Source organism: Alligator mississippiensis, chromosome 1 (assembly GCF_030867095.1).
Source record: "Alligator mississippiensis isolate rAllMis1 chromosome 1, rAllMis1, whole genome shotgun sequence".
In the NCBI taxonomy this organism is placed as follows: Eukaryota; Metazoa; Chordata; order Crocodylia; family Alligatoridae; genus Alligator; species Alligator mississippiensis.
The window spans coordinates 311176202-311197864 of NC_081824.1; the positions used below are offsets into that span (position 1 = coordinate 311176202).

General features: G+C 41.2%; 2 protein-coding genes across 13 annotated transcripts in view; one reads left to right on the top strand and one right to left on the bottom strand.

The window, feature by feature from the left end:
• GK (glycerol kinase) overlaps positions 1-21663 on the bottom strand; it is a 358525-nt gene that overhangs the window by 119797 nt on the left and 217065 nt on the right. For 11 of the 12 annotated variants that reach the window (XM_019486298.2, XM_019486293.2, XM_019486292.2 and 8 more), the window contains 2 exons: positions 13895-14171; positions 13633-13777 (listed from right to left, as the gene is read on the bottom strand). In XM_019486298.2, the coding sequence (XP_019341843.2) occupies positions 13633-13698 (66 nt within the window). In that variant the 5' untranslated portion in view covers positions 13699-13777; positions 13895-14171. The remainder of the gene's footprint in view (positions 1-13632; positions 13778-13894; positions 14172-21663) is intronic. The other variant, XM_059720825.1, reaches the window with a different exon arrangement.
• Positions 870-12066, top strand: TASL (TLR adaptor interacting with endolysosomal SLC15A4). The gene is made up of 2 exons (XM_006258768.4): positions 870-1609; positions 8103-12066. Exons 1-2 carry the CDS (start codon positions 1584-1586, stop codon positions 8983-8985), a joined length of 909 nt encoding a protein of 302 aa, XP_006258830.2. The 5' UTR covers positions 870-1583; the 3' UTR covers positions 8986-12066.

A 21663-nucleotide genomic window follows, 5' to 3' on the forward strand; every position in this document is an offset into this window, starting at 1 on the left:
CAACCTACATAAATGCACAAAGTGCCAACAGGTTTCTGTTGCCATTGTGAATTTGCTCCCACAGGAGGGACTTCTGGAGGTAGAGATGCCTCTTGAAATTCAATGCAGATCGCCAATCTTACCCTACCAATAGGTTTTGAGCCCTGTTGGAACTGGTATAGCACCTGAGCAGATGCAATATTATTTAATCCAACTGTCATGAGTTAGAGAAGAGCAGGGGGAAGGTCCAATGCCAGAATGTCAGAATTGAATTTTCAATACTGAGATAAATAGGCCTTTATATATTAGTGTTACTCAAAGCTGAAGTAAAAAGAAAAAAAAAAGGAGAAACTGGCTTCTGAGACAGCATAAGGAAAAGTTTAATAAATAAATAAAAATGAAAAGGATGTGCATATAATACAGTATAATGAAGACTTCAATCCTTATTCTGCAGCTGTCACTACTCTGTCACAGCATTGGACCCCATTGGCCTTTGTGGCCAAGTCACAAATAGCCACCAGTGCCTCATAAAAATAATTCAATGGTATTCTCTTATTTTTGTATGTACTAGTTACATAGTAAATGGCAAAGTCTATCGTTCACAGTAAGCCAAGGTGAACAGTAAGATTCTCTGCGCCAGATTAAAAAGTGTATCTGAAAGAGAGTTTAAGAAGCTGTTATTTGCATCATCTTTTGAAAGGATAAGAAAGGTTGTCCTCCCCCTAGGACAAAAAGATAGCATGGCTATCTATCTTTTTGATAGATTCTAATGGTTGTAAATGACTTTCATAGCTAAATCACACTGCAAGTAGTGCATATACCTTTGATGGTTAGCAGTTAAGGATTTATGCTTTATTAAAAAAATCTGGGGACATCCTTAAAAAAAAGTAGCAAGATAGGATTTAGTTAAAAGAATAAAGGAAAGAGAGAAAATAGCTTGCAATTGTTTTTTTGTTTTTTTTTTTTCAGTTTGGAAATCTTATAATTCCTTTCCAGCTAATTTATACCAAGTCTTGTAAGGCCAATTCAGATGAACTAGTAGCATCCTGTGCTATACTATTTGGAAGAAAGTAACAAGGGTTACATCTAAATAAAGCCAAAAAAGTCCGCTAGGAAATTAATTCCTATTCATGACTTATTAGGTCTGTTTAAATGGAAAATTACATAAATTGAGTGAAATTGGGGTAAGACATTAATTTAGTTGACCATATTCCCTCATATTATTGTATTTTTTTCATTTAATTAACATTTCTCTTTACAGTCTTTAACGGAACACAAGCCTCACAGCATGGGCTGAGGGGGATATGCGTAGTGTGTTGCAACAAGGTACTTTAACAACATTCAGTTTCACAACAAAGTTTCATTTCAGCCTAAAAAAAGAGGAAGAGTGTCTAACATGGTGTGGTTCTAGAAAGTCAGTTATAAAGCACACCATGCTTCCAGGGACTTCCCTGCTATTCCCTTATGGTACAGAGGGTAAGAAACAAAGCACATGCCATCTTTGCAGTGTAAAAAGAGCTGCCTGGAAGTGAATTGCTGTACTAAATTACATGGGCTCAGAGAAACTTTTAAATTGACGGGAAGAACAGTGCTATTTTTTCTACATGGTGAGTTGCTGCAGCTGTTTGAGGTAAGAACTGGGATATGCTATGCAAAGTACAACTGTCTTTCTTGTGCATCCACTTGGCTTGGCTTGTTGTCATCTGCTTAGAACTTATGCTGATAAAATCCACATAACCTTTGGTGAAGGCACTGTACATTTGCAAGGATTGTACTTTCTGAATTGCTACCTGCAATTTTGTTGCTTGCAGAAAAGTTAAGAACCTTCCAAATCCCATTGCAGTTTAACCTCTGTGAAAACAAAGATCTGCTGTGCTTGATTTATAATGAGGTTTCAAGATATGCACAAACAGACATAGTTCCTCTGTGATTCTGAGGTCCTAGCCGATCACTAGGACCCTGGGCACTACCTCAATTCAAGTGATAAAGTCATTATTTACAGTAGGGAATACTTTTCAAGTGAATGTGCTACTTTTATGGTGGTCGTATTTTTTTTCTCATTGAATACCCATGTATGCATGTGTAGAATGTTAGAGCTAGAGTACTATATTTGCAGGTTTTCTGGGGGGTTTTTTCCCCCCAAAATAGAAATGGACATAGCACATCTAAGTAACTGCCCCCCACTCTCCCCCACCACATTTTGCTTACAAATAAATAGAATCTTAATCCTTGCATTTGCCAGGATCAGGTCAAATTCAGAGGTTACATTCATAAAGCTGGTACACACCCGCATACTCTATAGGAAGTAAGTATAGACGTGACCATTCCATTTCACTTGTCAGGTTCATTCACTCTCCTCTCTCACTCCCGTTGGATTGTAATTGCTTAACATATCAGTGTTTAGTACTTTCTTCCTTCTTTCCTATTCATTCCCCTGACTCCTATAAAATATAATTTTCAATGACAGAACATAGAATTCCATTCTCCCTTCTCTGGCTTTAAATGAAAAATAATAAAAATATATCCACATTGTGATAGTTCACTAAAATCTACACAGCCAAATCCATAAGGGTAAGATTCAATCAGCAGAGATGTTAATTACCCTATAGACACTGTACAGAAAAGAGAATAGACCATTCTACTCTGGTCTCATTTAGAACTACAGGGTCTGAAACTCCATTGCTTTAACTTTTTGTGTAGTCACTTACATGTATGCACAGGTATGACAGACTAGTAGAATTCTGGATCAAAATGGCAGTGTTATAAATATTTTGCATTGGTGTGAATCACCAAACAAAGTGCCAGGCAATGACCAAACAGGGCAAGTGAGTGCAATTCAGGTTTCCAGAGTTTAGGAAACACAAGAAACTATAAAAGTTGCACAAGAATTGGATGATAATAGATATAAGGAAAGATGAAGGAGCTTTATTTATAAAGTTACATTCCTAAAGTTGCCTGCCTTCATTGTACCCATAAAACCTGCATGTGTTTTCCTGTGCAACATAGACACTACTATATGCATATGGGAAGATATTAGGAAGGAAATTTGTCCTTTATGCATGTACTTACTCCATATAATATGGAGTAGGGTAGCCCTTCTACCCTAGAAGAAGCTACGGTATTTACACAGGGAGTGGGACATCTGGTTTCTAGGCCCCACTCATCCAGAGGGATTTTTACCCAGTATCTCCCACTTACCAGCAAAGTGCTCTAACCATCTGGGCAGGCACTTTCCAGGCTTCCTCTTGAATCTTGCCCTTGGGGCAGCCAGGAAGGGAAGCTATATGGGGCCAGGAGGAAATGAACAATCCAGAGGAGTATGGCTTAGTGAGATCTGAATGGCCCTGAAAAGGGAGTGCTTCTGAATTTTAACCCTTGTCTCCCATGACTTTTATGTACTTTGCATTTAATAATCATTTGGGGACAGCGCCCAGTCCAGAGACCAAGGTCACATTAGGGAATTAGAGGAGATAATGAACTGCAAAGAGAGTCAGGTGAGGTAAATCCTTGTAAATATTTAACTTCAGATTCCTTGAGAGTCTTTCCAGATCTTGCAAAATGCACACTGGAATGGATGGCCCAGGTAATCCTATCAACTTGTTTAGAGCTTTTGGCCCAAAATGTAGATCAAATTGGAAAGAGAACAATATAGGGGATTGGAAACTTGCAGAAGTTCCTCACAGAGAATCTGTATAATATATGCTGGGGCAGTGGAGCTACTCAAAACACCAGAGAGGCTGGGTCGGACTAACACATGGGCAAACTAGGCACATCCCTTGAGTCCCAAGTGAAGAAGTGGCCCGCTTGTGCTTATTTTACATATTGTAATTACTGAGTGAAAAAAGGTAATATAAATATACAGTATTAAGTAGGGGCCCATGAGTTTGTTTGCCTAGGGCCCACTAAATGTTTAATCTGGCCCTGCAGAGAGGCATGCAGTTCAGTCTCCAAAGATGTGGATCTTGGGTAATCTGCATTAGACAAGTCCATCTGCAGAGAAATTGTATGCCTCCATCCTCTTTCCAGGGTCCACAAAGCCTCAGTGTTTACCTTTAATAAGGCCACACTGGAGCTGCCGTGCATCAGAGATGACATGCTAGCCACAGCCCCTCAGGTTTGGAAGATGAAGTGAGGGTTTTATGGTGCTTAAAGGCTCAGTAATAAGAGTACCTGCCAGTATAACCTTTGTACAAATTCTCCACAAGGTGAGACTTAGCTCTGCGGACAGATCCTCAATCTCATGGAAGAGCTTCATTGAGTGCTGGTGGGAAGTGCTAGGGAGGAACCCCCAGGATTTTCACCTCTCCGTGTAAGGAGAAAGGATGGCTTGCATCCATTATTTTTGGAAGCCAGCTAGAAGTACATGGTAGAGATGATGCATATGAAAATGAACTCCAAATCTCATGTAGCACAGTTTAAAAACTTTTTAGGTTAAGACATAAGCTATTTTTAAATAAAAATAAGATTAAAGTAATAAAGAGCTTGTACTAGGCAATGCCCTTCTTATTCGGCCCCAGTGCAATCTATGCTACTGTTCCTAAAGAATGCAATCAATCACAAGCACACAAGAAAAAAGTTCAGAAGAAACATCCTGAATCCTTTTCTGAAGCAAAATGACTCAGAGTAAAGACTATAAGCTAGAGCAGCTGCTCCCTCTGCCTCCCATGCCACAGAGAACAGAGGGAGCAAAAGGGCTTGATCTTTACATGAAAGCTTCCAGCTGTATGGGAGTGACTGGGCACGTCTACATGAGATGCTTACTGTGCATTAGCCTAATAACACTGCTCAGTAGCACGGCATTTAAATACTGTGCTAATGTCTACTGCACAGTGCTATTAGGCTAATGCACAGTAAAATCACGAAATAACCATGCACCAGAGCTGTGCAGTAACTCTAGTTACTGTGCATTTAGTTAGTACTTGATTAAGCAAGTACTAAACGAAATGTGTAGTATCTAAGATGCATTAATGAACATGTAGACACGCCCACTATGTATTTGGGACTCTGTGATCTGTGTAAGGTATAGGAGAGAAAAGAGCTGGATTTGCAGACTGTGGAACTGGGAATCACCACTCTTCCCTTACCAAATGAGAAATACCTGTAGGAATTACTGCTGATCCTTTGTGAGTGCAAATCCTGTGTGTAGCCAACTATCAGTAAAGAGGATATGGAAGCCTGGATTGATATGATAGGGAAGAGAAGGCATTGGGCTTTAAGTAAATGCTCCAGACTTCTGTGTCTATAAATAGGAGCAAAATTAAAAAACCTAAAAATTTGCCACCTGGCTTCATGAAAGTGATTCAAAGAAACAGGTCTAGGGGAGCTAGAGGACTACAGAGGCTGATTTAGAGATCCTGGAGCTAGTTAATAGGAAACACTGTGACCATGGGTTTAAACACCCAGCTGTCTCTGGCATTTGATGTCTCTAGTACCTGACTAGGGGATGCATGTTAGGTGCCTCTATCCACCTAGGATCCAAAGTGCTGAGTTCCTCTTTTGAGAGTAAGTAGTTAATGGACCTCTTACAAAACTTATTTAGTCAACTAGATTTCTCTGACTAGTTTAAAAATCTGAAATTGTTGAGTTTCATGGCTCAAGTGGGTTTATTTCCCTCCTTATTTATGAAGGGTATGATAGAGTCTAAAAATAAATACTGCAAAACGTGGCCCAAAGAAATGAAACTAACAGTTTCAGTTCCCTAATATACCACCTTATGATAAAAGCATGGTACATCTGGCAGTAGGAAATCAGTAGTGAGTGTCACACATTACTTAAACAGAGCTGAACTTGTGCGTAGTAAATAGAATCTGGGTGGATCATGTATTATATTTCTTGTTTCTCAAACTTTGCATGAAAAATAAATATGGGAATCAGTATTGTAATAATTCCATGTTCATCCTGACCTAAATGACTGCTAAATCCCCCTTCCCCCCATATTAAGAGTATAGGAGAGAGACATTCTGGCAGCTCCTTATAGGATAAGAGCAGCAGAATTTCTTACATTCTGCCAATAGATTTTCATGGCTCTCCAGTGTGACTGACAAATAAAGTAAACCAGTATAGCTCAAGTGTGATTTTTTTGCATTTGTTCCAGGGAAGTGAGGCCAAAAACTACTAATGGGGACAGGCAAGCTGTCCTCATGGGAGAAAGACCTCTGCCCTTTACGAATATGCATTAGCTTCAGTCCAAGCTTCTTTGTGTTTTGCTAACTAGGATCAGGGCTGTGGTACATCCCATTGAGCTTTTTCAGGGAGACAAACCAGAATCATAGAAAAGCAGGGCTGGAAGAGACCTTACAAGGTCATCTAGTCAGGCCCCCTTCTCAAGAGAGGATCAAACCCTAACTAAACCTTTCCAGCCAAGTGTCTGTAGAACCTGCTCCTGAACATTTCCAGGAATGAAACTTTTCTCTGGGTAGCTTGTTCCAATGTTTGACCACCCTTGTAGTAAGAAAGTTCTTTTTAATCTCCAACTTCAATTGTCTCTGCTGCAGTTCGGGGCCATCATGTCTAGTTCTGTTCCCATATACAGCAGATATATGTTAAGTACACATTTATGCACACTACTTTCTGAGGGGCACTGGGGGAGAATTGTTTTCTCCTGTCCCCCTGATTCATAATGGAGAAGATATTTGTTCTGAAGAGGCTTCATCTCATCTGTTAATATTTCATCTCTCCCTTGCAATTCATAAGTAAGGCTACCTAGTCAGATTAGGACAGAACCACGACTTGGCCTAGTATTTCTTGGAACATTTTTGCAGTAGACGGTGGAACACATGAATGTCTCTGAGAAGAAGTGAAAGTCCTTTAATACTCACCAAGGACAAATCATAGCTACAAAGCTGGTACGTGTGGTATGTCATGTGCTACACAGTGATATTACTTTGCTCTACTTTTTGTATAAACATTTTCCAGTTACTAATGTGTTCTGACATCTGGTGTTCTGGAACAGACAGGTACATTGAATTGTATCTGTAAAATATGTTCATATCCAGGTAGACGATATGCATTTTCATTAAATTATATAGCTGGATTAAAAATTAAATGAAGACCATTACTTGCTATTAAAATAAGACTATGTCATTCTTCATCTATCACCTAGTATTCTTATACTATAGATGTGATCTAGACACGTGAAATCTGATTGCTAAATTTTACTTCCTCTTTGCTGGACCATGCGGGACTTGTGTCAGACAGTACAGCAGGGGAAGGCAACCTTTCCCAGATGAAGGCCTGCATTACCTATTCCAGGTCAGAAGTGGACAAATGGGTAGGAGCTAAGACCCTTTTGCCACAGCTGCTGGTCTCCCCAGCCTCATGGGAAAAGCATTTCTTTGGCACTGAGTGAGAGCACTGACAGAAGGTGAGTGCTCTCACTGACAAAAACATATTTGTCAGTGGACATGGGTGGATCCAGGATTTACTTAAGGGCCTGCAGCACACTACCCCTCAGGCAACGGTGGAGGGGGGAGGTGTGGCTGGAGCCCCTGAGTCAGAAGGGGACACCAGAAAACTGGGCAAAGAGTACCCACATGAAGCAAAGGAGGGGGGACCCACCTGCTGCTGACAAAGCTGCTCCTGTCCCAGGTTGAAGCCACTCCCCAAGCTGCTGATGCTGTCCCCAGCTGAGCTTAGCTCCCTGCACAGCCATTCTCTGTAGCGTGCAGCAGAAGTGGCTCCGGGGCATCCCTCCATGCCTGTGTCAGCTTAGGACAGCAATAGTGGCACCCAGGTTCCTTATTCCAGTGCCTGCTCCTGGACAATGGAGAACACCTGTGGGGGAAGGGTAAGCAGGCACTGGAAGGAGAAACCTGCACATTGCGACCTGTCGGGCCTGGTAGCTCGAACAGAGCAGAAGTGGTGCTGCGGCTCCCCATATGTCTGGATCAGTTGGGGGCAGCAGTGGCAGCAGCAGAAGGGGGCAATATCCACATTACTGCACCCCTCCCTGGATCCACTCCTGCAGATGGAAATTAATCAATGTTTTCTTAAGGGTCAAATAAACTGTGTCTTTCCTTGGTGTTTTCTGTTCCAAATGCCTATTCAGTTTATCCTGGATGCTGATGATGCTGATGATGACAACCTTATTTAGTCTTCTATGCCTCTTTTCTTCTCTTCCTAAGAATGCTGTCAGAAGGTTATCTTTGTGGAATCCCCTACCTTTGTGAAGACCTCATGAGTTCTAAGCTCTACAGCAAGCAAGCCTCAGAGGAAATAGTACATGAGATGAGCTCCCTGTGCAGCTTCACATATGCCTCCGTGGATGAGACACAGAGCAAAAGCCTCTTTCAGAGGTGGTCTGTTGGCAAGTTAATTTCCTCAGGCTGTTCAAAAGGAAGCAAATGCAACAGAAGACAGACAGATTCTGTAAGGCAAGCCACCCAGAATTCATTCTTTGACAGGCAAACTTCTCCAGTTGAGGACATATGTGGAGGATGCAACATAGACACTTATCTTGTCCCTTCTTCTTGTCAAAGCATTTGCAAAAATTACAATGATTTGCACATTGCTGGGGGCCACATAATGCCTATCAGTTCAGTAACAAAGGATTTTACCTGTGACAGTGGGATAGGCCCATTCTTGGAGTCATCAGAGATTCCCCCACCCATAGAATCCATGATGATACCAACCAATGACCTTAGTCGCAAGCCAGTCCAAGGATATTCATCATGCTGGCGAGTGGCCAGCATCATGCAACATCAGCAGCCCCTCTCCAATTCAATGCTGAATGACTATTTAGAGCAGAAGGTTGTGGAACTGTACAAACAGTATATCATGGACAGCATGGTCAACTGTGTGTCTCTCAATCAGATCCTAGCCTCAGAGCTCATCATGACCAACGTAGATCAAATTACCCAGCAGATATCACGAGAGAGGAATATGGAAACCACCAAGGCCAAAGATATGGTCATTAACTGCTTGTTACGAGTGGCCAGTGGAAAACTATCCACTGAAATGAGCACCCCTAGTTTGCATATTTCCCAATATAGCAACATCAATGCATAAACAGCTAGCATTAAAATGGCCTGAATGCTAGGTTTTACATTATATCACTCTTCCAATCTACAAGTCTAGTATTCTTCACCTGCCACTTCAATTAAACCTTTTTATAAGTTCTACTAATTATTTGCATTGGGGTAGCATCTAAGAGGAGCCCTCATCATGGATCAGGTTTCCATCTGGTTGGGCACTTTGCTAACATCTAACAAAATGATGGTGCCTACCTCCCTGAGTGAATCACAGATATTAAAGATAACAATGAGAAAACTTTTTAATATGTATTCAGACTTCAGGGTATTCTGTTTCTCTGCTACTTCTATTCAACCTTTTCTATGTGCCTCTAACTTCTCTACCCTGCTTTGAATCATACATTCTACCATAGATACCAATGTAAACCCCAGCTTTCTGCCCATTTTTCTCAGGCACATCTGGCTTTCTCTGCAGGTCACAGCTATGATTAACTGCACTCTCTAGCCCATATATATTCACCTCATTGTTATCTTTCTTTCCCATCTTTCCAGTCCCCTTTCTCTATGATTCAATCCCAACATCTTTTCTGCTCCCAGTGTATAGGCCTTGTTACACTGTAAATTTAGTCAGCTTCTGGAGCTCTTAATCTCTGGACTGGCTGCATGCTAACAGCTTTTAGGTGGCTTAAAGCACTCATTTTGTGGCTTAAAGTTACACTACTCTAGGGCAGGAATAGCTCCAATTCACCTAATTTTGTTCCTGTTGCATTACCATGTGGCCATTTCTGACAGCTATTCTGCCCAAATCTGAAGTCATCCAGTATCCCCGAATGCAATGACCCACCTGACTCAGGGCAAGCAGGATGCCGGGGCACAGTGGAGCGGGCACAGTGCCTTGCTCCCAGGTATGTCAGGCACAGCCTCGGAGCACCCAGTGGCCATGGTGTCTCCCGCCACCACCCAAACTGGCTCTGCTCTCACTTGAGCTCCGCTCTGCTTCCACCTGAGCTCAGGGGGTAGGCGCTGCCTGAACTCTGAAGGAAAAAGGATTGGGCCCCTTAGAGCTCAGGTGTTGCCCAGCCAGCCAGCAGCCCAGCCAGTGGGATGCAGAGCAGTAAGTGCTGTCTGACCTCTGAAGAAAAACAAATCAGGTCCCTAGAGTGAGCGAGCTTCAGGGATGCAGCTCAAACTGACAATGCCTCAAAACTCTGGTCTTGCTGAACCTGACAGTGGCTCTGCATTGAGAGTGGGGCCGCCGGGCTTAAGCCCTCACAGCGCTCTTGCAGTGTGCAGCCGCTATGTCGGTTTCAGAGAGCCCCCAGGGCCCCAGGGAAGCAGTTTCCCCATGTCTCTCTCCTCTCACAGAAACTGACACAGCAGCTCCGCACTGAGAGTGGGACCACTAGGCCTTGACAGCCTTGCTCTCCGAGACCAGAGAGCCCCAGGAAAGCAGCTCAATGGGAGCAGAGAGCCCTGGGGAATCAGCGTAGTATTGTAGAGCTGCAGCAGCTCTGCACTGAGAACAAGGCTGCCAGGGCTTAAGCCCAACAGCTCTGCTCTTAGTACAGAGCCATGGTGTCAGTTTCAGTGAGATCAGAGAGCCCCAGAGAAACTGCTTCCCCAGGTCTCTCTGGTCTCCCTGCAACTGACACAGTGGTGGGCCTGCTCTCTGGCTGGTGGGAGAACTGAGCAGGTCCTGCTTCTAGTCCTGCCCCTGCTCACCAAGCCTCTAGTTGTAAGTCACAGCTGTGCAGGTGAAGGACAGTCAGAGAAGGTTTTTCACCTTACTGTGCGACTGCTCCACTAAGCTGAACAACACTAAGCTTATTAATATTTGTTCGGCTTAGAGCATAAGGTCTAACAAGGACCTATGTTTGTTCTCTGAACTGATCCGAACCCTTAAAGACAATAGGGAAAGGTTAAGCGTTTACACTGAAGTAATAGCATTCTGTGGACACATACAGGCATCATACTTGCTGCTTGGGGACTCAAACCCATGACTTTAAAAACACAGGATTTTACAATTTGAGCTAAAACAATCTTCAGTAACTGTCATAGACAATCTATTCTTTTGGGGCTATTTAATGGATAGAGATACATTTTTACAAAATATTATCTTATAAATATGTTCTTGTTTTCCTACATTTTCTTATTTAATGGATATTTTTATAAGTGGTTTGAGAAAGTGAGGGGGCAAATAATGGTATTTGTAAATTACAATCTAAAAGCAGGACCCAAAGCCCACTGAAGTTACTGAGAGGAATTCATCTAACTGCTTGAGGAGTATAACATATCCTGCTCAATATGATCTATGGCACACATACACAGTAAGCAGTTTTCACTGATAGGGCCTGTTCTTATTTCCTCCTAATTCTATTGTGCATTTGTAATAATTTATCTTTTTATGGTCATTGCTATATACATCTCAGATCACACTGCATGTACTTTTATAAGAAAGACTCTTCTTTTCAACTTGCACTCATGTTTTTTAGACTCATGAACTCATGTTTTTTTGGGAAGGCACCTATACAGGAGCAGCAAGGCTGCTCCGACACGCTGTAATTACAGCATGTCAGAGCAGGCTCAATTAATCGAGTCTGCTGGAGTGTGGTAATTACCGTGCTCCAGCAGACTCCAGCGTCTCATACATTAGTGTCCACACACTGAAAAATGATGGTGAGGGCACTTTAACTAAAGCTTGTTTGACAAACTTTGGTTAAGTGCCCTCACAGTCATTTTTCAGCATGGGGACACTGATACACGAGATGCTCTGGGCACTTTAATTAGAGCGGATCTTGGAGCTGCTCTAATTAAAGCACCCCCCCAGAGCATGTGTATAAATATGCTAAGTTCTTTGTGTTAGGAACTGCTTTCTACCATGAATGTATAAAGTCTCAGGTATGATAGAATAAAATATATCAGATACATTAGAATGTAGTTTGGCTACTACTGTAACACAAATAATAAACACCTACCACATATTTTTGCTTTAGTGATTCCTTAGAGCTTAAGTGTTGTCTTTTGTTTTTCTATTCAAAATCATCATGTAATTTCATACACACAGATTGTTTTATGAAAGTGAAATATATGTTACAATAAAGTTGTTACTTCAAGCTAACATGTATATTTGCCTTCTGGGGTAACAAAATTAATTTCAGAAGTAAAAAGTCGTTAAAATTGTAAATATCTAGAACTTTTCATGTGTGGCTCTGCTTATGTACAGGGCCACACATCTTGTTGCTATAGAAACTTATTATAATGCTATTATGCTGCAATTCACAGGAAAAAGTAACCTTTGCCTTGTAACTTTTCCAGCTACTTCAAAGATCAAATCCAATTTCCAAATAGAAAAGATGCTATTTTCTATCCAAGAAATACATTTTTATGGCAGTATGTAAGAGTTATACACAGAACATCCATTAACAATAGACACCTCTGAAAATCCTTGATGGTTGTCTTGAAACTCTCCCAGAAGATTATGAATATGCTGGACCCCTTGAACCTGACATGAAAGTAGTTTATGGAGCACTCAAGAAATGAGTGACTAATGCAAAAAGTTTTCAACAAAAATATAGTCAGATTTTTAAACAAGTTTGTTTGTCCCTTGTTTATATCCTTTCCCTCCTTTTTTGTTTGTTTTTTGCTCTCTCCTAGCATCAAAAGATTGAGTTTCAGTAATATGTAAGTTACTAGAAAGTGAATTGCAAGGTTGGATGCATAAGTGTATTTGCTCAAAGGGGTTCCATTTTCATTCAGGAAGAGATATTGCTTCTTACAAACAGCACTCTAAGCATAATACTCAACATATGCCTTATGAACACAGCAGACAGTTTGTTAGCTGAACATTATTTTGTTTTCTAATAGAGGGCATTTGATCAGGAAGTATAATAATTCTATACTAAAAGTGCTTCCTTGGAATCAGGTAACATTGCAACTGCATCTCTTCTGGGTATGCAAGACCTAGCTATAGCAAGAGGTTGCATTTCTCAGTTTAACTGTAACCTGCATTAGCAACTAGCAGACTAGATAAGATGCACAAGATAAATATATTTTAATTTTGGTGGTGATCTTGATCAAGTTTTAATTTAGAATTGCATAATTTTAAGGTATTAATAATAACTGTAGTAATGCTAAAAGACTTTCCTTCCCATCCTTTTAGCAGGATGATCCAACTGGCAGCCCAGGAACCACATGCAGCCTGCAAGGGGTTAATGCATGTTCCCCAGGGCTCTTACCTAGCCACTCTGGCTACTGCTACACCCATGGTTTGTAGTCTCACCTCCCCACACAATGGTTTTAACTTTTTGCTCCCACCCCAGCGGGTGGGGCAATGCAGCCCATGGCATTGGGGAAGCCTGTGGCATGGTGCAATACTGGAGGAGGGGGACTCCTCATGTGCAAGGTGTGTGTGTAGGTATGTGGAATAAGACTCACACTAGCGTGACCCTCACTAGTGTGGCTTGTTCAGCATGCAGGCCCCAGCCACTTAGAAGTTGGACAGTCCTGAGTTCAGTGTCAAATATTTTGTCTGGCTATTTCACATATCTGGGCACTTGACACTCATTTGTTCAGTGGCATGGAGAAACAGAATGTGTGCGCATTGCAGCAGTATCTCCAGCAATCCTAGATGTTTTCAGCCCTCAAATCCTTGATGGATGATCCTAAAAAACACTATATTTTTTACCATGCAAATCTTCACAGTAAGAGCGCCCACTGTAGACTTCCCAACCTCCAAGTGGCATCCGTCCATTCACTTGATTCAGTGAGCATCGTTGTCAACTTTGCATGGAGCAAGCATCACCAGTGATGGGAATAATGCAGGGTATGACCTGTGTAAAAATAACCATGTGCATTGCTTGGTTTGATTTGGGGCTCTGGCAGATCTTTCCAGCAAGCTTGCCCTGTCACAGAGCTCCGAGGGAGCGAAGGGGGAAAAAGGAACTTACCTTGGCAATGAGCCTGGGAGAAGAGGGACGACACGACGGACCTAGAGCAGGGTGGAGAGGGCTCCATAATTAGAGGAAACTGTCATTGTAGCAGTGTGGTAAAGACATGTAGAGACCCAGGGCAAAACTTAAATTGAAGCAGTACAAACACACTGCATCTCTGTTACCTATATTGGTGTTATCCCAGAAAAGTAACTACCACTGCATCATTCTTCTGCTGTCACAAATACAGTCAGCTTCTTGTCAGGGAGACTCCTCTCAGGATAACCACACGTGTCTGTAAATTAAATAAATAAATAAATTCATAAATAAATCTATTAACATGTATTACCAGGGTGACAATGAACATTTGAGATATTATGCATGTAAAGGTCACAGTCTTTGCACTTCTTTTGAAGGATCTTTGCACTGTTTTTGCAAGGATCATTTAGCTTTTTTTCCTGGACAAACATAATTGATTACTTTTTTCTGCCTGAATATTGAATTTATCTTCCTTTTTTTGAGATGGTGCATTAACTAGGTATCTTCCACATCTTGTCCCTTGTAGGTTATTTTCAAACTATTCTTGAAACTTAGAGATGTGTCTCCTTATGCATGCAAATATTCATTAGCTTATTCTGCACTCAGGTTAAAAATTGCTGATATACCTGTTCCTGTTAAAGCCAAAACGAGTATCGCATGTGTCATTACTACAGTAGGCATCTCTCATCTCTCTTTTTTCCTGGGTGAAAGTCCTTTGAATGCAAATTAGGCTTCCATTAAGATAATCTAAAACAAATTGTAACTCTCCTTCCCCATTCACAGTCTTAGATTTAGAGAGAGAGGTCCTATGTTCTAACAACCCAATTTAAAAAAAAAAATTCTTGTTTCTGTCATATATGTTCTTGACACACGAAGTTTCCCCTATCAAAATGCTAATACAGTGCAGTAACTGGAGCCTATATGTTTTAAGACAGATTTTGAATTTAGCTCCACATTACACTACACACTTTGTGGTGCTGTTCTATATTATGGGTACATTTAAAATGGATTACAGGGGGAAAAAAGTTACTAGTTTTTCAATAAATGGACAGTCAGTTGTTACCATGTCTGAAAATCAACAGGTTGGACTTTAGAACATGGCTGATAACCTCTTATAAATTTCCATAGAAAATATTACTCATTGTTTGTAACATGCTTATCATGTCTATTAGGGGTTTATAAATTGCTTATAAATATAGCCCTAATATAAAATGTGAGCCTATTGCATTTAAGGTTCTCTAGTATTTTAATGTTGTAACTGAGATATTCCAAGTAACCATCTTGTGCAATGCCAGCTAGGAAATCTCGGGGTCACAACTTTGTTTCAATATGGCTGTTGCAGCTGGACTCAGCACCCTAGGCAGTTCTGTTTTCTAGGGCAGTACCACGGGAAGGGGTAGATAGCATCACTTCATCAGAAATCATGCATGACTTACAGAATCAAGGACAGCTAAAAATAGAAAATGTAGAGATACATACTTTTAAATTAATCCACATTTATTCTATACCTATGAACATGGTTGCTGTGTTCTTGCTGCCAAATCAGGAAGAGTTAGCTTGCTGTCTTTCTGGCATTAATGCCAATGAGATTAGAATGATTTCTCAGAATACTAAGCAGCCTCTTTAAGGATTGAAATGAGCAGTGCTCAGAAGCTATTGCATTTTCAGAACTGCTTACCTCCTTCAAGAATTCTCTGTGGAGCTCTGTGTCGGATAAAATTCCTCATCTGACACTGAACTCTCATCAAGAAAAATGAAAGAGCCCTATATTGAATTAACACCTGATTATTTTGAAACTGCACTGCATACACTCAACCACCCACACTCCCCACATTACTTCCTCTTCTATCTCTGCAACATTTTTACTTTTTTCAGGCACGTACCATATGAACATACCAAAGTCCTCTTGGAATTGCATTGTGGTCCTTGGCCATCCCAGTTCAAGTTCACTGCCCTCCTGGTCTAGGTTTTACATACTCTCATTCTTGCTTACATTTCTACTTCCCTTTGCTCCTGCTCACAGGCTGAAAGCCTTGTTTCACTGATGATTGGGAAAAGAATCAATGAAATGGCACAACAACGTACTACACAACTCAGAGGGACCCCCCAGAGGTGTGGAACTGTGATGCTGTGATTCCACACACCCTTTGCCATGAAACAGCTGCCAACTCACACCTACCATAAAAAAAAGAGCACTATGCCATAGAGATCACTGTAGACTAAATGGCTTCCCTGCAGCGTGGGTTCTCAGATTTTGTGGGGAGTCAGGGACATGCATTTCACAATATGTTTCTTGTTGAGAAATGTCTCAGAGGCAGCACCATACCTAGACTCCTGGCAGCCCCAGGCAAACTTTTAGTATCAGGGCCCCCTTCGTCAGAGATAATGTTAAAAATAATAATTATCTTCACCATTTTCAGGGCCTCTTTCTGTCCAAGTTCCAGGTGGCCGCCCGGTTCGCCCATGGCTGTGTCTGGCCCTGCTCAGAAGAGACCACCTCTCATTGAACACTGAGAGCAGGTCATTTTTTGGGGGACTAACATTTTCAAAAGCAACAAATATCGATAGCCCAACCCAAAGCAGTGTAGAGTCCTGATTTTCAGAAAAAGCTGATCATCGGCTGTCTCTTCACTTACAGATGAGTGGGAGAACTAGGATGCTATAGCCAGTCTTACTAGCTGAACCACAGTACACCTAAAGGCTGTTGAAGAACTATAAGGAACTTGTGCACTCTAGTGGTAAGAGTGAAGGACTAGTAATCCAGAGGAACTTCAGCTACTAGATTGAGTCAGCCATTTGTGATGTTCTCAAGCTAAGAGCAAGAGGGAGGTTGAAAACCCTAGGTAAATTAATTACCAAATAGAAAGAGAATGTTTAAAAAATATTTATGGTAGATGTAATGGGCATGCAGCTAGGTTCTGTAACTTTCTTCTGTTGGTATAATTGTTGTATAATAATCAGGAACTAGAACTATGGCTTTGAATCAATTTACAAAAAGCAGAACTCACTTAGGTATTTTCATTCCTGCATCCCTCACATTTTTGTTCTTTGCATGTAAGGAACCTTGCCTGAAAATGGATGCTATTTGGTAGATAAAAGTATAGAAAAGACTGAAGAAAACATATAAATTGAAATAATATATATGATCTTCTTTACCCAATAGGCAATTTCTGTACATTTCTAAATAAAAACTATTTATCACAAGAAGGAAGTACATTAAACATTTCAGAGATAAGAATAGCAATAATTTGGGCAACAGTTTTAAGAAATTGAGGTTATAGGTTGTTAGTTCCAGCACTTTAAACCAATCAGTCTCAAGGTGCTGTTGACCTATTTAGCAAACATGGGTTTAATGAAGGCTGAAGTATCATGCCAGACACACAATCCTTGACTGAAGTGATATTGTTAAGTACTACAAAACAACCAATACATTCTTTGCTATAGGTTTTTCTCTCCAGATAAGAGCATGCAAAATTTACGGCAGTGCTCCTAAATCTAGATCATACAAGTGGTACTTTGAATTATTTGATTACATATAGTATGCATATATTTAAAAGAAAAATCAAGATAGCAAGTGAACAGTTCCACTGAATAAAACCATGCCATTCACAATACAACTGAAAGGATAAGTGACTGATCCTGAAAGAGGCTAAGCAATCACAAGCCAATGCGAGTCTCAGAAACTTAGCACCAGCCCCTTCCAACGCTAGATTTTAAAAGTTATTCCAACTCTTGAAGTCATTGGTTGTATAAATGGGAGAGGTTGATGGGATTGGAGGCTCATGATAGTAACAGCTGTAATATCTAATGTCTTCATTTTTTTTCCTTTTTTTTTTTCCTTTTTACTTAACCAAAAGTTCCTTGTTATTCTGATATTCCATATGGTAAATCATTCTACAGACATTATAAGGACAGAAGAAAAGGAAATTTAAAAACAGAATCAGTTTTGTATTAGAGTGGATAAGGCTGAGAGTGCATGAGGGCAGGAATGGCCTTTCCTGAATACAGGAATCAAAGTAGGCAGGAACAACAAGTGGGGGAGTGTGAACAGAAAAGTACGAGGACATACATTTTAGAGCTAAGATGAGCTTTCTAATAGACTAATTTGGAGTTTAGGCTGAGAACACCACAGGTTAGTCTATCTAAACTGAATGGTTCAGTTGAGTTTCAGGGGCTGGAAGTAACTAGGAATCATAGAAAGTTAGGGTTGGAAGGGACCTCAGAAGGTTGTCTATTCCAACCCCCTGCTCAAAGCAGGACCATCCCAACCAAAGCTTTGTCTTGTCTGAGAACAGACTACTGAGACCACCGAGAATGGACTAGTTGCATCCTTTTTTGGAACCCCCATTCAGGTAGTTGAAGGCTGCTGTTAAATTCTCTCTCAGTCTTCTCTTCTCCAGACTAAATAAGCCCAGTTCTCTCAGTCCCCGCTCATAAGTCATGTGCCCCAGCTCCCTAACCATTTTGTTGCCCTCCGTTGGACTCTCTCCAATTTGTCTACATCCTTTCTGTAGTGGGGGTCCAAAACTTGACACACCAGTGGCATCACCAGTGCTGAATAGAGGGGAATAATCATTTCCCTCAATCTGCTGGCAACGCTCCTACTAACGCAGCTCAGTATGCTGTTAGCCTTCTTTACAACAGAGACACACTGTTGGCTCATATCAAGCTTCTTGTTCACTGTAACTACCAGGTCCTTTTCTGCAGAGCTGCTGCTTAGCCAGTCAGTCCCAAACCCGTACTGATGCATGGGACTGTTCCATCTTAAGTGCAGGACTCTGCACTTCTATTTATTGAACCTCATGAGATTTCTTTTGGTGCAATCCTCCAATCTGTTGAGGTCTCTGAATCCTAGCCCTAGCCTCCAGGCTATCTACCATGCCCCACAGCTTAGTGTTATTCACATAATTTCTGAGGGTGCACTCCGTCCCATCTTCCAAATTGCTGATGAAGATAATGAACAAAACTAGCCCCAGGACCAACTGCTGTGGCACTCCACTTGATACTGGCTGCCAGCTAGGCATTGAGCCACTGACAATGATTATTAGCCCTTGAGCCTGATTATCCAGCCAGTTTCCTGTCCTCTTTACTGTTCTTTCATCCAACCTGGACTTCCTGGATTTCCTTTGCTTGCTTGCAAGAATGTTTCAAGAATGTTGTGAAAGCCTTGCTAAAGTCAAGATATGTCATAACCAATGGTCTCCCCACATCCACAGAGCCAATCATCTTGTTGTAGAAGGCAATCAGGTTGGTCAGGCATGACTTGACCTTAGTGAATCCATGCTAACTGTTCCTAAACACTTTCAATTGCTTAGAAATTGATTTCTTGAGGACCTGCTCTATTATTTTTCCAGGGACTGAGGTGAGGCTGGTAGTTCCCTGGATCCTCTTTCTTCCCTTTCTTAAAGTTGGACACTATATTTGTCCTTTTCCAATTGCCAGAGACCTCTCCTGACCACCATGAGTTTTCAAAATAATGGCCAGAGGCTCTGTAATCACATCAGCAAACTCCATCAGCAACATAGGAGCAGACAGTTTGGAAAGACTAGGACAGACTTCATGTTGTCTTACTACTCATTTATTTGTTGGCATGTTAATTTCTAGTATGGGGATGAATTTTGACCTTACAGAAGACATGGGGAAAAATTTACTTGTTTACAGCCATGCATAAACTATTCTGTCTTGAACTCTATAAAAGCCCAAATAGGTACTACTCCTTTCAGCAGAGAGTATAAGCAACATGTTTTTGAGTTCTGCATATCATACAGATTCCCTTGGTTCTCCCTTACCCTTTGTTATCTGATCACTTTTTCATCTGTGATCCTCATTTGTATCTATGCCTTACTTAGACGCTTTCTTCATACTTATGTTTTCTATTTCCTAAATAACATCTTCATTGCTCAAGACCTCCATTCCCACCTATCTCTGAAATCTGCTATACAACAGTCCAGAGCTGGTACCTCAAATCATGAGATGTTGGCCATAACCTTTTTTATTTGGTTTCTTTTTTTATATTTTAATAGAGGTGGTATTTGCCATGTTTATCCCCATATGGACATTATGTTCTAATGCCTTGTCAGCCCTGGCCAATTTTTTAAATTACCTTTTATAGATCCTTTCAGGAGCATCTATGACTAGACTGTGGAGGCACAGTCCTCAAGCTAAAGTAGAAAATAGGCTACTAATGACAGTTTAGGGAGAAGTAACTCAGGCTAACTCTACCCATAATAACCAAAAGAGAACTGTGATAGGCTTTCCCCTTCAGAAAAGTTTTGAAAAATTCTATTTCTTCTTCTGCCTTATGCTGCAATTCTTCATTGGAGCCTGTGGTCTCAGCTGAAAACCTGTTTCATGTGCTATCTTCCTGTTATTGAATGCCTTTTATGTTTAAATAGACACTAGATCATTCCCTGTAATGTGCAGCACAAATGAACTAAATTGCAGGTAAAGATGCAACTAAGGGCAGATGGCTCCAACTTTTGCTTCTTCTTCTCAGCAGTCTCTCATGATTGAGAATGATTGTCTTCCATGATTGTCTTATCTGTGGGTATGAAGATGGCTAATGAGGCCGATCCAGGATTGACAGACTCTGTTGCAACTTGAGTACATGTTTCCGTGTGGGGTGGGTGGCTTTGGATGCTTGATTCCATCCATGACACACTATTTCTGCTGCTCCCACTTTTTTGTCTCCTGTTATTGTTGTAAAGTTTCAAAGTATTGAGATCCTTGCAGCAGACTCTTCCTCCATTTGGGGCAGTCCTGGGCAACAGTCTTTCATGAGTTGATGTCCATGTTACATTTTTTGAAGTTGGCCTTGAGGACATTCTTGAAGTGCTTTCTTTGCCCTCCTCTTGAGCATATGCCTTGACTGAGCTGAGAGAACAAAACTTGCTTCAGAAGTCTGGAGTCGGAAATTGGATGACATGGCCAGGCCAGCCCAGCCCAGCCCAGCCCAGCCCAGCCCAGCCCAGCAAAATTGATGTTGGATGATCATCACCTTGATGCTCATGGTGTTTGCTTGCAAGAAGAAGCTAATGTTGGTATGAAGGATCAAAGGATCTTCCTCAGGCGGCATTGATGGTACTTCTCCAATGGCTTGAGGTATCTCCTGTATGTTGTCCATGTCTCAGCTCTATACAGTAAGGTGGGGATCACAAGTGTTTGATAAACCATGAATGTCCAAAGGCTGCACTTGCACATCTGAGGTGATGCTGGATTTCTTTGTTGATGTCAGCCTTCTGTGAGAAATAGCTTCAAGTATGGGAAATACTCAACATTCTCCAGAGTCTCACTGTGACTGAACTACTGGAGCTGGGTGCTGCTCATTAAGAGCTTGTTGATGGAGAACCTTAGTCTTATAAATGTTAAGCATCAGTCCCATTTTCTTGCATGCCTCCTGGCCTTATTCTTCTCCAGCAGAGATTTCCTTTCAAATATGACTGTGCATCTAAATTCTGCTGTGCCAGCCAGGACCCAGATCAAAAGGATTTGTGTTTAATCAACACTTTCTTGGTAAAGTCTTGGGGTAGGAACTAGAAATCAAAGTTAGGAAAGTGTAGCTGCATAAGCAGTTCCTTCAATTCCTTATATATTACAGAACTTGCTGTGGCAGAGCTGTCTTGGGCTTGCAGAAGATCCCATGGAGAGAAACTGAGGAATCAAATTCCTCATCCACATGCCTTATGAAAAAAGAGCCTTGTGAACCCACAGCATTCTAGATTTGACCAAAACTGTTCAGGTTGTCTGAT